This window comes from Lithobates pipiens, unplaced genomic scaffold (assembly GCF_037356315.1).
Source record: "Lithobates pipiens isolate NorthernLeopardFrog02 unplaced genomic scaffold, aLitPip1_a1.2 Scaffold_1, whole genome shotgun sequence".
NCBI lineage: Eukaryota > Metazoa > Chordata > Amphibia > Anura > Ranidae > Lithobates > Lithobates pipiens.
Genome location: NW_027507685.1, coordinates 7065907 through 7083001, shown reverse-complemented (window position 1 = coordinate 7083001; position 17095 = coordinate 7065907). Strand labels below are relative to the sequence as shown.

At 42.0% G+C, this 17095-nt stretch overlaps 1 protein-coding gene across 1 annotated transcript in view; it reads left to right on the top strand.

The window, feature by feature from the left end:
* MCTS1 (MCTS1 re-initiation and release factor) overlaps positions 1–17095 on the top strand; it is a 34817-nt gene that overhangs the window by 12472 nt on the left and 5250 nt on the right. The window contains exons 3-5 of the mRNA XM_077476906.1: positions 2998–3095; positions 10376–10509; positions 15416–15483. Coding sequence (XP_077333032.1) covers positions 2998–3095; positions 10376–10509; positions 15416–15483 — 300 coding nt within the window. The remainder of the gene's footprint in view (positions 1–2997; positions 3096–10375; positions 10510–15415; positions 15484–17095) is intronic.

The following is a 17095-nucleotide window of genomic DNA, read 5'->3' as shown; positions in this document are numbered from 1 at the left end:
TGTAGCAGACTTACTCAACAAATCACTACTCGCGCTCTGGAATACTCCCCTGAGCAACTCCTACTGCACAAAGCGACTCCACCAAACTGCGCATACCTAAAATCTTTACCCATGCACATGATTATGGCAGCAAACGTGTGCATCCCCTCTAAATGGAAATCGTCAGAACCACCTGCTTTAAGAGATTGGTTTTGTCGCCAGGGGCGGACTGACCATTCAGCCACTTGGGCACTGCCCCGGGCCACTAGGGGGCCCCATCAGGGTTGCCAGCCTCAGTAAAACCAGAGACAGTATGTAAAAATCCTCTCCAGTACCGTCTCAGCCAATAGAAACAGGTCTGTATTCTATGTGTACATGTATACTGTGTGTGTGTGTTTTTGTATACTGTGGCCCCATAATCTTTGATTGCCTGGGGGCCCCATGAGTTGTCAGTCCGCCCCTGTTTGTCGCATTAACAAAACTGCAGAAATGGAGGAATTAATCCACCAGGCTAGAGACACCCCCTTTCAAATACACTCAAATATGGTCGTGTTGGCTACACTTTCGATTTTTTTTGTACTCACCGAAAAATCCTTTTCTCTGTAAATCACCGACCGACGCAGCACCCGTCCCTCCTTTTTCTCTTTACGTTATACTGCTTGTTGACGTACTGAGGCTGCTAGGGCAGAGTGTGGGGTATTGTACCCTGAGGGATCACCCCCCTGGGTGGAACTAAGAGTTCTGAAGTTACAACTTCGCCTAGTATCTCTTAGTGATAGGGCTAACAACCCATTGTGTTAGAGAGGAGCTGTGTCGGTCGGTGAATTACAGAGAAAAGGATTTTACGGTGAGTACAAAAAATCCTGTTTTTGTCCTTAACCAGTGTTGTGTGGTGGGGTGTTTTTTTTTTTTGTTTTTGTTTTTTTGTTTTTTAACATTGTTTACCAATACAGTGGGGAAAATAATTGTTTGATCCCCTGCAAATTTTGTAAGTTTGCCCACTTCCATAGAAAATAAAGGATCTATAATTTGTTATCATAGGTGTATTTTTATAATGATAGACAGAATATCAACCAAAAATCCAGAAAAAAAAAAAGTGATACAAATGTTATACATTGAGTTGCAGTTCAGTGAGTAAAATGAGTATTTGATAGACAAGCAAAACATGGCTTAGTACTTGGTGGTGAAAGCCTTGTTGGCAAACAGAGGTAAGACATTTTTTGTAGTTAGTGACCAGGTTTGCACACATCTGTGGAGGGATTTTGGTCCACTTGTCTTTACAGATCTTCTCTAAATTCTTAAGGTTTCTCAGCTGTCGCTTGGCAACTCAAAGTTTTGGCCCTCTCCATAAATTTTCTATAGTATTAAGGTCTGGAGACTGACTAGGCCACTCAATGGCCCTAATGTGCTTCTTCTTGAGCCACTCTTTTGCCTTGGTGTTATGTTTTTTGTCATTTTCGTCATGCTGTAAGACCCATCAATGACCCATCTTCAGTGTTCTGGCTGAGGGAAGAAGGTTCTCATTTCAAGATTTTACAATACATGGCCCCATCCATTGGGCCCTCAATGCGGCAAAGTCTGAAATAAATGCTGGCTATGACCATAACAACACTGTCCCTACAGTCAAGCACAGAGATGGAAACCTTATGCTTTGGAGCTGTTTCTCTTCTAAAGGTACAGACCGACTTTTCCCGCATTGAGGGCCCAATGGACACGGCCATGTATTGTAAAATCGTGGATGAGAACCTTCTTCCCTCAGCCAGAACACTGAAGATGGCTCCTCCAGCATGATCCAAAATGTAAGGCAACAAATGAGTGGCTCAAGAAGAAGCATATTAAGGTCATGGAGTAGCCTAGTTAGTCTCCAGACTTTAATCCACTAAATAATTTTATGGAAGGAGCTGAAACTTCAAGTTGCAAAGAGACATACAAGAAATCGTAAGGATTTAGAGAAGATCTGTAAAGACGAGTAGACCAAAATCACTCCTTGGATGTGTGCAAACCTGGTAATTAACTAGAAGAAATGACTTGCCTCTGTGCTTGGCAACAAGAGTTTCTTCACCAAGTACTAAGTCGTGTTTTGTTTGGGGATCAAATACTTAATTTACTCATTGAACTGCAACTTAAAGCGGAGGTCCACCCTAAAGTGGACCTTCCGCTCATCGGAACCCTCCCCCCCTCCGGCGCCACAATTGGCACCTTTCAGGGGGGAGGGGGGTGCAGATACCTGTACAGTACAGGTATCTGCACCCACTTCCGGGATAGCTCTCTGCGGAAAGGGGCGTAGATTACGCCCCTTTCCGCAAGTGCCCCGCTGCCTGCTGGGAAACACACAGATCCCAGAGGCAGCGGGGACCGTCCTCATTGCGCAGCGCGAATCGTGCATGCGCAGTAGGGAACCGGGAAATGAAGCCGAAAGGCTCCACTTCCTGATTCCCATACCCAAGATGGCGGCGGCAGCACCTGACAGACGATCTAGAGATCAGCTTCGGGTGCCGACATCGCGGGCGCGCTGGACAGGTAAGTGTCACTATTTTAAAAGTCAGCAGCTGCAGTATTTGTAGCTGCTGGCTTTAAAAAAAAAAAAAAAACGCGGAGTCCCGGCGGACTCCCGCTTTAATTTATATAGCATTTGTTTTATGTGTTTTTTTTTATTTATTTTTTCAGATTTTATTTTTTGGGTTGATATGTATCATTTTAAAATACACCTATGATAACAATCGTAGACCCTTCATTTCTTTGTAAGTGGGCAAATTTACAAAATCTACAGGGGATATAATTTTCCCCACTGTATATATAATTCCAATCATACTTTAAAGTCCTTTCTCATCAGTAGATTTAGAGAAAATAAGTTGTGTGGTGTTTTTTATTTGTATTTTTTTATTTTTTTATTTTACATTTTTTTATTTATTTTTTTTATAACTAATCCAGCTGATGGTTTATTTTCTTTTAGAATGCACAGATTTATAGAAGTGGTATATTTTCATTTTTGATCGGGTATGGTTTTTGTCTCTACAGCCATGAACATATTGAAATTTTAACTGTAAATGGAGAGTTACTGTTCTTTAGACAGCGAGAGGGTACTTTCTATCCAACACTGAGGCTGCTTCACAAATGTAAGTTTACGTGTGTTGGTAACATAGCATTTGTTAGTAAAATTGTACATATCACTGAAACTACTTAGTGTATCCTGGAGAATTATACCTTGTTTTGGGGCGTTCATTTGGTGATAAATGGTAATGGATATCTCTTGATTCTGAATTGGCTGATCTGCACATCCCACTGACTATGTGCCTGCGAGACATCAGTCTCAGCCTCCCGCTGCAGAAAATCATAATGAACCACAGGAGCCCTTTGGGTTCGCCCTTTGGGTTCGCCCTTTGGGTTCGCCCTTTGGGTTCGCCCTTTGGGTTCGCCCTTTGGGTTCGCCCTTTGGGTTCGCCCTTTGGGTTCGCCCTTTGGGTTCGCCCTTTGGGTTCGCCCTTTGGGTTCGCCCTTTGGGTTGGCCCTTTGTTTCAGCCTCCTGTACTTCCTGGCCAGAGAACATTGCATTCCTGGAGTTTGCCATGGGCTAGTAGGCTAGGCTTGCTTGGCTTATAGCTATGGGTACTGCAATAGGTGATGCTACACTAAGATATATTTCCTGATCAATTGTACAGAGGTGGGTATTGTACTGTTTCTGATGCAATGTTGGTTGATTTTTGTGGAACGCAAGATACAATGCCTGGAAGATGATCGGTCCAAACATCTGGTATTCCCATGCTCGGGAGAAGTAGTAGAATGTGTTTTGGGGTGAATTTCTAAGACCGTTTTATGCTGTGTATGAAAAATATCTTATTAACCACTTCAGTATCGGGCACTTTTAACCCCTTCCCGCCCAGGTCACTTTTCAGCGCTGTTGCACTTTTTTGAAAATTACGTGGTGATGCAACACTGTACCCAAACTAAATTTTAATAATTTTGTTCATACAACTAGAGTTTTCTTTTGGGGGTATTTAACCACTTAAGGACTGAGCCTCTTTCTGAGATTTGTTGTTTACAAGTTAAAAACATTTTTTTGCTAGAAAATTTACTTAGAAACCCCAAACATTATATATATATATATATATATATATATATATATATATATATTATTATTATTATTATTATTATTATTATTATTATTATTATTATTATTATTAATAATTTTTTTTCCTAACACCCTAGAGAATAAAATGGCGGTTATTGCAATACTTTCTGTCACACTGTATTTGTGCGGCGGTCTTAAAAGTGCGCTTTTTTGGAAAATACTTTTTTGAATTAAAAAATAAAACAGTAAAGTTAGCCTTTTTTTTTTTTTATATTTTGAAAGATATTGTTACGCCGAGTAAATTGATATCCAACATGTCACGCTTTAAAATTGTGGAATGGCAACAAACTTTTAACCTTACAAATCTCCGTTGGCAATGTTTAAAAAATTCTACATGTTGCCTTTTTTGTTTTGAGTTAGAGTAGGTCTATTGCTAGAATTTTTTTCTCGCTCTACCGATCGCGCCGAAACCTCACATGTGTGGTTTGAACCCCTTTTTTTTTTTTAATATGCGGGCGCTGCTCACATATGTGTTCGCTTCTGCACGTGAGCTCGGGGAAAAAATAATATTTTTATTTCTCATTTATTTAACTTTTTTTTTTTTTTTTTTTTACACTGTTCTTTAACCACTTCCCGACCAGCGCACGACGATGAACGTCGACAGAATGGCACGGGCAGGCATATTGGCGTACAGGTACGTCCAATATTCAATGCCGCCCTGCCATCGGGAGCGTGCTGCCGGCGGCGCGCTCCCGCGCTGGTCGGGACCCCCGTGAGTCCGGTCGCGGGACCCGTGGACTCGATCGCCGCGGGCATCCCCACGATCGTCTCACGGAGCGGCCGAATGGAGGAAATGCCGTGTAAACAGCATTTTTCCATTCTGCCTAGCAACTAGTGACGCTGTCATAAGGGAAAGGGGGGCAAGGGAAAGGTTGGGACTTTGTATGAAGCATGTAGTCTCCAGGGGCAACCAACTATCAATAATAAGATTTTTAAAATTAATATACATTGAGACCATATTCCATAAAATCACGTAAATAAATGGTAGTGGTACTGTAACCTCTGGAAAGAGTCTAAAAATGTCAAGGCATATATATATATATATATATATATATATATATATATGGTACATCATCCCAGGGAGGAGCTACTATCAATCATAGTGATGTAATTCTAATTGTTGGAATACAGTAAACATGATTGGTATAGTAAAAAACTATTTTTAATAGTGGTAGCATAGCCCCATAAGTTCATCCATGTACACATACACATCAATCATTTACCGTATATACTCGAGTATAAGCCGAGATTTTCAGCCTCTTTTTTGAGGCTGAAAGTGCCCCCCTCGGCTTATACTCGAGTCATCGCCGTCTGCCTGCCCGATCAGCGTGTCGAGCAGACAGACGGCGGCCATTCTACTATTCAAAAGCCGCGCCTCCCTGTCTGTGATAGGCGGAACACTCAATTTCCCAGCAGTCAGTGTTCCGCCTATCACGGACATCCTCTCATCCTCGTCCGTAGTATGAGAATGAGCGGATGTCCGTGATGGGCGGAACACTGACTGCTGGGAAATTGAGTGTTCCGCCTATCACAGACAGGGAGGCGCGGCTTTTGAACAGAGGAATGGCCGACGAGGAGAGCATGGCACACAGAGGCTGCAGATCGGCACGGGGACGGACGGGACACGGGGACGGACGGGACACGGAGACGGACGGGACACGGGGCCGGACGGGACACGGGGCCGGACGGGACACGGGGCCGGACGGGACACGGGGCCGGACGGGACACGGGGCCGGACGGGACACGGGGCCGGACGGGACACGGGGCCGGACGGGACACGGGGCCGGACGGGACACGGGGCCGGACGGGACACGGGGCCGGACGGGACACGGGGCCGGACGCAGGGATGTCTCACCCTCGGCTTATACACGAGTCAATAAGTTTCCCAGTTTTTTTGTGGTAAATTGGGGGCCTCGGCTTATATTCGGGTCGGCCTATACTCGAGTATATACGGTACATGTCAAGCAGTATTTACAGTAGTAAAAAAAAAAAAAAATTCTATTAACTCGCTAATCCACCATATATTTCAAAAAAAAAAAAGGGGGCTCTAGGTATGGTATCTCCATCTTACATCGAGATTAAATATAAAAAGAATTATATGTAATATATGGGTTACTCAAAGCTATGTCTGGATTTATATAAGTCCAAGCACAGCTTCAAATAGCTCGACGCGTTTCGTGGTTTGATGGGACCACTTATCAGGAGCAAGCATGCGATGACATCTGGAATGAGATACGTGTTTTACAAATATTAACATGTAGTAAAAACAAAACAAAAAAAAAATTGATAAACAACTTTAAGGGGGAGGGCTGATCCCATAATCATACTTACAAACTGGTCTGCTGTGTGTACAAGGCATGGCTTTAAAAGCTGGACAATCGGAAACCCACCGGCACTTGTCCGGCACAGGAACTGAGGGGGCGTGTATAGAAAAGGAGACCCGAACACAAAACCCTGCCAAGGAGGGACATACTCCCTGGGGTATCAATGCTGTGTAAGAGAATAGGAATAAGTGAAACCAGTGTCTAATTGCCAAATTAGAAAAATTATATGGCTCGTGGGAACAGTAAGAGTGATGATATAAAGATACCACAATAAAATATGTCTCACGGTAGTGACAAAAAGTAAAAATTAAATATTTAAGTATGCAAATATAATATGGTAATATATGGTCTCAATGTATATTAATTTTAAAAATCTTATTATTGATAGTTGGTTGCCCCTGGAGACTACATGCTTCATACAAAGTCCCAACCTTTCCCTTGCCCCCCTTTCCCTTATGACAGTCTCAATAGACAGGGATGGAGCTATATGACCTAAATGGTCTTTACCTCATATAAAGTCCCAAATAGATACTATATTTCTCAACTAGTGACGCTGATCTCTGCTCCATGTGATTGGAGCAGAGATCAGTGTTCACTAAATGAAGCCCAACCCCCCCACAGTTAGTAACACACCCCTAGGAACACTTAACCCCTACACTGCCACCCACTGGTTAACCCCTTCACTGCCAGTGTCATTTACACAGGAATCACTGCATTTATATAGCAGTGATTACTGTATAAATGACAATGGTCCCAAAAATGTGTCAAAAATGTCCGATGGGTCCCCCACAATGTCGCAGTCACAATAAAAATCGCTGATCGCCGCCATTACTAGTAAAAAAAAAATAATAAAAAATTATTAATAAAAATGCTATAAAACTATCCCTATTTTGTAAACGCTATAACTTTTGCGCAAACCAATCAATAATCGCTTATCGCGATTTTTTTTTTTAACCAAAAATATGTACAAGAATACGTATCGGCCTAAACTGAGGGAAAAAAATGTTTTTTTATATATTTTTGGGGGATATTTATTATAACAAAAAGTAAAAAATAATGCGTTTTTTTCAAAATTGTCGCTCCTATTTTTGTTTATAGCGCAAAAAATAAAAACCGCAGGGGTGATCAAATACCACCAAAAGAAAGCTCTATTTGTGGGAAAAAAAGGACGTCAATTTTGTTTGGGAGCCACGTCGCACAACCGCGCAATTGTCAGTTAAAGCGACGCAGTGCCGAATCGCAAAAAGTGGTCTGGTCTTTGACCAGCAAAATGGTCCGGTCTGCAAGTGGTTAAAAAAATGGTGTCACTTTTATTCCTATTAAAAGGAATGTAAAACATCCCCTGTAATTGAAAAAAAGCGTGACAGGACCTCTTAAATATGAGATCTGGTGTCAAAAAGAATAGATAAAAAAAAATAAAATAAGTTTGTCATTTAATAAATGGCCCTTTAAGAGCTATGGGCGGAAGCGACGTTTTGACTTCGCTTTCGCCCTGCAATGATATGGAGAAGGGTGGAGCCCATCTTCCCCTCACTCTTCTCCCTGTCAGGCTAGGGAGAGAACGCGATCGCCTCCACCGCTAACGGCTCCGGTAAGCGGCAGAGGGCACCGGAGAGCAGTGGGTAAAGTGATCTCGCACCGATAAGAGACCACTTTTATCTTGAAGCGGACCGCTCACTGAAGAAGATACCGGGGTCATGGCAGCTAGCTGATGCCATAACGATATTCCTCTTCAAAGTACCGACATATAACGATAGTGGGCGGTCCAGAAGTGGTTAATCACCACTGGTTTATTTTTTTTTGCTAAGTAAACGCAATGAGACCCAACATTTTGTTTTGATTTGTTGCACAAAAAAAAAGTTTGCACAATATTCTTTATAAATTTAAGCCAAAATGTATTCTGCCACATTTCTTTGGTGAAAATAACCCAAATCGGTGTATATTATTTAGTCTGTAGGAAAGTCGTAGTCCACAAACTATAGTATATATCTGAAAATTGATCAATCCTGATGTAATGACGGTTTATCTCATTTCTTTAGTTACAAAAATGTCAGCACAGTACAAATATCCCCCAAATGACCCCTTTTTTGAAAATGGACAGTCCAAGGTATTTAGTAAGGGGCATGGCAAGTTATTTTTTTAAATAATTTTTTTGGAAAATGAAGACATTACCAAAAAAATAGAAAAGTCAGTGTTGTGTGGGTATTTTTTATTTTTATTTTTCATACTGTCACCAGTGCAGTACATTGTCACTATATGACTGGCTGTGGTTGTGATCAGGGACACTGACCAGAGAAATATGTTACCATAGTAACATTGTACTGCTCTGGGGAAGTGATCTGAACACAGTTGTACACAATGGATGGCATTAAAGGAGGCCATCCATTGTTTACAATTGTCATGTGATCTGCTGTGATTGGTTGCAGCGATCTCATTGTACCCGTCTGCCAGCCAGTACACTGCAGTGGCGGATCGTCATAATTTTTATTTTTGGAAGATCGGTGACAGATCGTGCAGCAGCGTGGGCGACAAAAGGCCCGCCCGGTCGTAATTTTGCTATAGGTCTGGCGGGACCTGGTTAAACTGACAACTTTGTGTGTAAAAAAAAAAAAAAAAAAAAAAAAAAAATGATTTCAAAAGCCTCATCATGCCTCTTAAAAAAAAACACCTTGGAGTGTTTACACTCCAAAATGTGGTCATTGGGTGTTTATCCTGTCTTGCCACTTCGGGGCCCTCAAGAAGTGTGATGGGCAGTCAGAGAATCTGATGCTATGTCTCTTAAAAAGCCTGATTCTTTTTGGATTTTGAGCCCTTTCATGCATCTAGGCAGTGAAAGTCTCTTACATTTAGAATCCTCATACTTGAAGAAGCAGAAGAATGTGTTTTGGGGTGTAATTGTAATCATGTCCCATGTTGTGTGTGAGAAAACTTGTTAAAATGAAAACATTATGAAATGTTTTCACAATTTTAATTATTTTCTAAATAAGTTAGTATCTGCAAATACTGTAGCTGCTAACATTTTAATATAAGATCATTTACCTGCCCCTGGATCTAGTGCTGCCCCATCTGAGCCGATTCTTCATTTGGCTTCAGGGTCCTGGCGTTGGGATAGGACTAAAGGAAACTGACAGTGAAGACTTTCAGCTTCACAGCCGGCTTTCAACTGTGCATGTGCAAGCTGTGCAAACCGTGCTGCTCTCTGTGAATGGTCCTGAAGTCTTATAGGACCTGTGATGCGTCTCAGAATGTTTGGGGGGAGGAAGAGCGAGACTCTCCCTTTTGCTTAAAGTTATGCTTTAAGGACACTATTGATCCTGACCAAATCTTAAACTCCATTTGCAGAATTGGAGCTCCCAGCTTGCAAGGAACATTCACCATGTTTCACTGTTGCCTGCGGACACTCCTTATTGTACTGCTCTCCATCCCTTCAGTAAATAATCTGCCCCCTGCTACAGCCAAATATTTCTGATTTTTGGCTCATCAGTCCAGAGCACCCGCTGTAATTTTCAGTACCCCAGTTCCCATGTTTTCATGCATAGTTATGTTGCTCAGCCTTGTTTCCACATCCTATGCATGAAAACATCGGAACTGAGGTGCAGAAAAATGGCAGCAGGTGTTCTGGGGATCAAAGACAGAACATTCCGAAAAAGGTTTGTCTAGTGATGTTCAGTATACATGGCAATAAATGGGTTCTTCCTTAAAAAGTGCTTGCTAGAAATGACACCACAGGAACCATCATTGACTTTCCTAAGAATGGAGTGTTGGCTAGCTAATGAGCCTCTTAAAACCGAGGGTAATGTCTATATAACTAGAGAGCCTCCTCAAAGTATGTTGTTGATGCATATAGTTGGTTATTTATGCTATGATATGACTTGTATAGATAACTTGATTATACTGTTTTTTTTTTTGGACATGACATATGAAATTCTGTTTTCATTTTTAGATCCTTTTATTCTTCCACATCAACAAGTTGACAAAGGAGCTATAAAGTTTGTTTTAAGTGGTGCAAATATCATGTGCCCGGGTTTAACATCCCCTGGAGCGAAGCTTTATCCAGCAGCAGCTGAAAAAGTGGTTGTATCCTTTCAGTTTACCAAAGCAGTAGAGAGCCTAATGTATAGGGGGTGTATGGTGTGATTTTTTTTTTTTTTTTTTTTCTCATGTATATCTAGGGGTTTGATGAAAATCAAATGTGTTTTTTTTTTTTTTGTTTTTTTTTTAAAGGGGTTGTAAAGGTTTGCGTTTTTTCACCTTAATGTATCCTATGCATTAAGGTGCAAAAACATCCAACAAAGCGCCCCCCCCCCCCCCCCCCCACAATATAAAATTGTAAAGTTAGTGGGCAGTTTTATACTGTATATGCTTACATATCTGTTTAGTAAAATTGAACTTTAAAAAAAAATTACTTTGTTATTAAAATTACTCTGCCTCCAAAAGTCCGATCTAGTGTTTTTTTTTTTTTTTTTACATTGTGGCTCCCCCCTCTGGTGGTGCGGGTACAGCGTGGCTCCCTCTCTGGCTTCCCCCTGCACAGTCCTTTCACTTCTCTTTATCCTGTAGCATTCTGCTTATTGCCAGGTTCCAAGTTCTCTGTCTCTCTCCCCTCCCAGAGTGCATGCATGCTGGGGTACTGTAGCCTGCTGTCTGTGGATACTCTGGGGCCGCCAACCTCCCGGCACTACATTTCCCGTGATGACAGAAAGTAATGGTTCGCTGGTTCAAAGATAAGTGAATATACTACTCCGAAAGACTAAATACAATTGCTAAGAAGACTAAAAAAGTGCAAAAAGTACTCCAATTGAAAACTTAAAAATAAAAATAAATTTCAGTTTGTAAACAAAGTGACTGATAAGTCTAATTTGATAGAAGATCAATCCAAGGAAAATATTTATAGATTGGCCGCTCCCTCCAGGAATGACCAAAAGGTCAAATGGGCTCAACAGGTAACAGATGGGGAATCCTACTGATGCCTCTACGAAGACTACCTCATTTACCAAGCCAAGACGTGACTCCAGATATGGTCCTGGGATTAGAACATCATGCACATACCATTGAATCTTCCCATGGATCTAACCAGGCTCACTTCTTATTTAGGCATCACTCAGAGAGAACAAAAACATCCATAGTGCAGTATTGCCAGTAAAAGTTTAACAAGTTTATTTAAAAATCTGCATATATCAGTTCACACATAGGAGTGGTGACACACTCACACTGCGTTTCCGCTCTCAATAGATACCAGAAGTGACGTCACAAAGGCTTCACCTGACACGTTGCGTCACTGGTCATGTGACTTCCTTCCACGTGTCTTCTGATTGACCCTCTGCTGTGGCCAATTGGGAGGGAATCAGAGTTGGCAGGAAGCTGGGTGGCATCGCAGGGAACCTGATTAGAGCCACTCTCTTCTCCTGGTCAGCTGACAAGAGAAAAGGGGGGGGGGTGAGCAGGGGAGATGCAGACACTGCAGCTTTCCTCTCCCTGTCACAGCGCTGCTGGCAAATGAAGCAGGGAAAGACCTCATCGCCTTGTCGATTGGTGGGCGGGGGGGGCCACGGCACCCACTACAACTGTTTCCTGGCATGACCCAGGTGTGGTCTGCCCCCGCACCCCCATAGAGATGTACTCCCCTGATGGTGGCCCTGCGTGTGGGAGCCGGGAAGAGGGTACGGGGCGTTTTTCGTGTGGGTGCTTTTTGCCGCCCCCTGCAAAGTGTCACCCTAGGCCAAAATGCAACACTGGTTGGGGGGGTCTGAATAAAATTCACCTCAAGTTACAGGGCTTGGGAATTTGATTCCTTACCTATTTTTCAAACTCCTCAAGGATGGAAAGCAACTTCTCCATTCTTAGATTTACACAGAGCCATACTAGATTTTTCTTTAAAAAACAATCCAAAGGGAAAAATTTAAGTAGCCTTTTGGTACTATTTTCAGGACTCGCATTAGTTGCTAAGGAGTCTAAGAACACTGTGGACAAGTAGATCAGATTGCCCTATTCAGTCCATACTCTACTTAGTTGGAAAAGTAGAAGAGGTCATTTCAGTTTTTTATTACATTTTTTGGCCTCAGTCTGGACAGAGAAATTGTGGTTTGCTTTAACAGTTCTACTAAGCCGACACCTTGGTCCAATTTTCATAAGGTGGTTTGACAAATCTCAATTTCCATAATCTGTGTGGCCCAAGCTTTGTTGCATAGCTCATGCAATCAGTAGCCCCCACCCTATTGGGTTATTTGTTGCTTGTCCTCTCATGTGCTGTCCTGGAAGATGATTGGGGACAACAGAGTTGGTAATCTGATAACTCGGTTTTCCGTTATCTTCCAGGACAGCAGAGATTCCTATCCTTTAGTCTGTGTTTTATCATGTTATTCTATTAGTTGCCTTTGGTTCTTGGAGGAGCTCCGGACTCCTACAAATACTGTAGCTGCTGACCTTTATTATAAGGACACTTACCTGTCCAGGGATCCAGCGATGTCCTCACCAGAGCCGTTTTGTAACAGGGTACAGGCATCGGCATCATAAGGGAAAAAGGCGGTGTATCCTATTGCGCATGTCGCGCTTTGTGATTGGTCCTGTAGTCTTCTGGGACCTGTGATGTGTCCAAGAAGTGGGTGGCTGGGCTTGAGGATGCAAACATATGTAACTTCATCTTTTGAGTTCCGCTTTAATGTTGGAGACTAGGTGACTGTGTGCTTTATTTCTTGAATGATTTGTTTTCTGTTTTAAAGTGGAAGTAAACTCCCCTATCGTTTTCAGCCAAGGAAGCTGCCATCTTTGCCTCTGTTTAATCTTCAACTGCTATGGTGCTGCACATGTGATTCGTTATGACACCAGCCATTGGATGGTTTGATAGTTTGGCTGAGAGCACAGCCAATGTGCAGTTAGCATTCCCGGCATGCCTTTTTTTTTTTTTTTTGTTGTTTAAATCGATGGGTTTACTTCCACTTTAAGAAGGCTAAGCCTCTTTCATGTGCTGTCCTGGAAGATTCCTGGAAATTGAGTTACCAGGTAACTGACCATTTCAGTCTCCTGATCTTAAAACAATATTCTGATTTATGCCGCAGGAAAAAACAGGATTTTTTCGTATAACATTAGCAGCGCTTTCAAAAGAATTGAGAAATAATAAAAATTAAATTAAATTGAACAAAGTTCATTAACTGCAGATAAAAAAAAGTCTTAGTGTGAGACAATATATCTCAAGTCCAATAAAGTCTGTATTAAAGCGGAGGTCCACCCTAAAATGGACCTTCCGCTCATCGGAATCCTCCCCCCCTCCGGCGCCACAATTGGCACCTTTCAGGGGGGAGGGGGGTGCAGTTACCTGGATAATCCAGGTAACTGCACCCACTTCCGGGCTAGCTCTCTGCGGAAAGGGGCGTAGATTACGCCCCTTTCCGCAAGTGCCCGCCCCCTTCCGCAAGTCCCCCGCTGCCTGCTGGGAAACACACAGATCCCAGAGGCAGCGGGGACCGTCCTCATTGCGCAGCGCAACTCGCGCATGCGCAGTAGGGAACCGGGAAATGAAGCCGAAAGGCTCCATTTCCTGATTCCCATACCCAAGATGGGGGCGGCAGCACTCGAGTGACGATCTAGAGATCGGCTTCGGGTGCCGACATCGCGGGCGCGCTGGACAGGTAAGTGTCACTATTTTAAAAGTCAGCAGCTGCAGTATTTGTAGCTGCTGACTTTAAAAAAAAAAAAAAAAAAACGCGGAGTCCCGGCGGACTCCCGCTTTAAGCTCATAATCAGAGGAAAACAACACAGCGTAATCCAGTACAACGCGATTTTATTTATAAAATTGTATCTCGCAATAAAACACTCAAAGGTAATATCCAAATCAGTCATATAGATCATAGAAGCATCATACGTCACGTGATTTTGTGTGACCTTTCCCCACTCCTGCGGTGTTCCCGGGAAGGATCGACAAGCTCACGGCCGACAGAAGGGGGTGCTATGTTGTTTTCCTCTATCTGATTATGAGCTTAATACAGGCGAGAGATGTCGAGCATTCTGTGATTATTCATTTGTGTAACTTGATGGGCGTGTAAACCATCTGAGTCTGGTAAGTGTAAGCCCTTGTACACATGGTCAGAGATTCCGACGGAATGTGTCCTATCGGACCGTTTTGTCGGTTAATCTGACTGTGTGTGGGCTCCATCAGACTGTTTCCGTCGGAGTATCCAAGTCTTCCAACTTGTCCGTAAAATTTTCAGACAAAATGCTCAGATCGGACATACTCCGATCATGTGTAGCCTACTCTGACGGACAAAGCGCCACGCATGCTCAGATCAAATTCCTAGACCGAAGCTATTGGCGACTAGCCTGAACGTAGTCCCGTCGTAACTAAATAACGTCATCACGTTATGTACAATCGGATTTTCCGACAACTTTGTCCGTGTGTATGCAACAGTTTCGGACAAAATCAAACGGATTTGGTTGTCAGAATGTCCGACCGTGTGTACATGGGCTAACGCCTTCAGGGGTCAGCACAAGTGGTGTGGTGAAGGATTCTTTTTGCTTTCTGCTGGAATCGTCACCGGAAATCGTCTGTAGATTCGTTTCTTTTGCACAATCACCTTTGCACTTTATTGGACTTGAGATATATTGTCTCACACTAAGACTTTTTATCTGCAGTTAATGAACTTTGTTCAATTTAATTTAATTTTTATTATTTGTCAATTCTTTTGAAAGCGCTGCTAATGTTATATGAAAAAATCCTGTTTTCCTGTGGCATAATTTTGATTGTTTACATTATTTTGATAGTAGCTGCTGTATATATTACTGTGCGTGATCTACAAACACATTTTGTCGTGGTTGCTGAGGGAATCAGACAAAACTCGGGTTTTGTCTGATTTATTTCTCATTTATTTGATTTGAATATTCTGATTTGGTCTACCAAACTGGAATGCTTTAAAGCTTTTTATAAAGCATTTTTAAATGCTTGACAACATCACTTTCATTCTACGTTTTTGTCCTTGACGTTTGCAACCAGGCAATAATGGCGGAGGGAAAGCAACATGCTCTTTGTGTTGGAGTCATGAAGATGTCTGCAGATGACATGTAAGTGTTAACAATTTTTACTTATCTTAAAATATTGGGAATTTGTCAGTCTGAGTTAAGATCTGAAATATATACAGTAGCTGGATAAACTGCTGCGCTGTGACCCACAGTGTAGTCTTATGACTATAGGCCTAAGAATTTGGTCATGTGACTTACCATGGCAGGAGAAAGCTCAGCGGTTAAGAGCCTCTTTTACACTTGAGGTTTGGGGAGTTGTAAAAACATTTGGCTGAGCAGTGGTTTTACTGCTCCTCCTTAGGCTGCAAAGACAGTGGCTGGAGAAATAATCTCCAGTTGCATTCAGCAAGCACTACTGCCTGAAGACTGTGTCCCACTCAAGTGAATGCCCCTGGCAATTGCATACAATGCATGTGGTTGCACTGCAGTAGTATGGCTTTTAGGGTGTTAAAACGGGCATTAAGGAATTGACATATCGCCTCGTTACTGTCTTTCCTTTGAAAACCAATCTGAGTGGACTGCATTTCAGAGGAGTGGCAGTCCTTGCCACAAGTGTATATAGCCCAAAGTAATTTTAGAAATTCTGTTGGAGTACAGCTCGCATTTGTTATACTGGCAGTAGGCTTGCTAAAAATCAGTGCATTGTTGCATTTCACCAGTAGAGGGTGGTAAAGGACAACTGAAGCTACACGCTTCCCTTAACCACTGAGCCTCTTTCAGATTTGTTTTAAAGATTATATTATATTATATTATATTGTATTTTTTTTTTTTTTTTTTTTTTCAGACACCCTAGAGCAGTGATGGTGAACCTTGGCTCCCCATATGTTTTGGAAATACATTTCCCATCATCCTCATGCACTCTGCAGTGTAGTTGAGCATCATGGGAAATGTAGTTCCAAAACATCTGGGGAGCCAAGGTTCGCCATCGCTGCCCTAGAGAATAAAATGGCGGGCATTGCAATACTTTGTCACGCCGTATTTGTGCAGCGGTCTTGCAAGCGCTTTTTTTTTTAAATTAAAAAATAAGACCACAGTAAAGTTGGCCCAATTTATTATTTTTTTTTATTGTGAAAGTTAATGTTCTGCCGAGTAAATTTATACCCATGATGCCATGCTTCAAAATTTCACCCGATCGCGACAAACTTTGGCACTTAATCTCTATTGGCGACTTTTAAAAATTTCTACAGGTTACCAGCTTTGAGTTAGAGGAGGTCTAGTTGTAGAATTATTGCTCTCGCTCTTAATGATCATGGTGATACCTCACATGTGTGGTTTGTGCACCGTTTTCATATGTGGCTACTTGCTTATGCATTCGCTTCTGCGCTTTACTTTTCTTTTTTTTTTTTTTACTTTTTATATTTTTTACACTGTCCTTTTTTTTTAAAATGTTTGGATCACTTTTATTCCTAATTCATGGAATGTGAACATCACTTTTAATAGAAAAAAAAGTATTACAGGGCCTAATAAAATAGGAAAAAGGCCTTTATGCAACTAGCACATTTATCATCATATTTTGTATTTGCGCAGGACCACTATTTATTTTATATTACAGGATCTCCTTTAATGTGAGATCTGGGGTCAAAAAGACCTCAAAGCTCACATTTGCACTTAAAGTGGATGTAAACGCATTAATTTAGAAAGTACTGGCATAGTG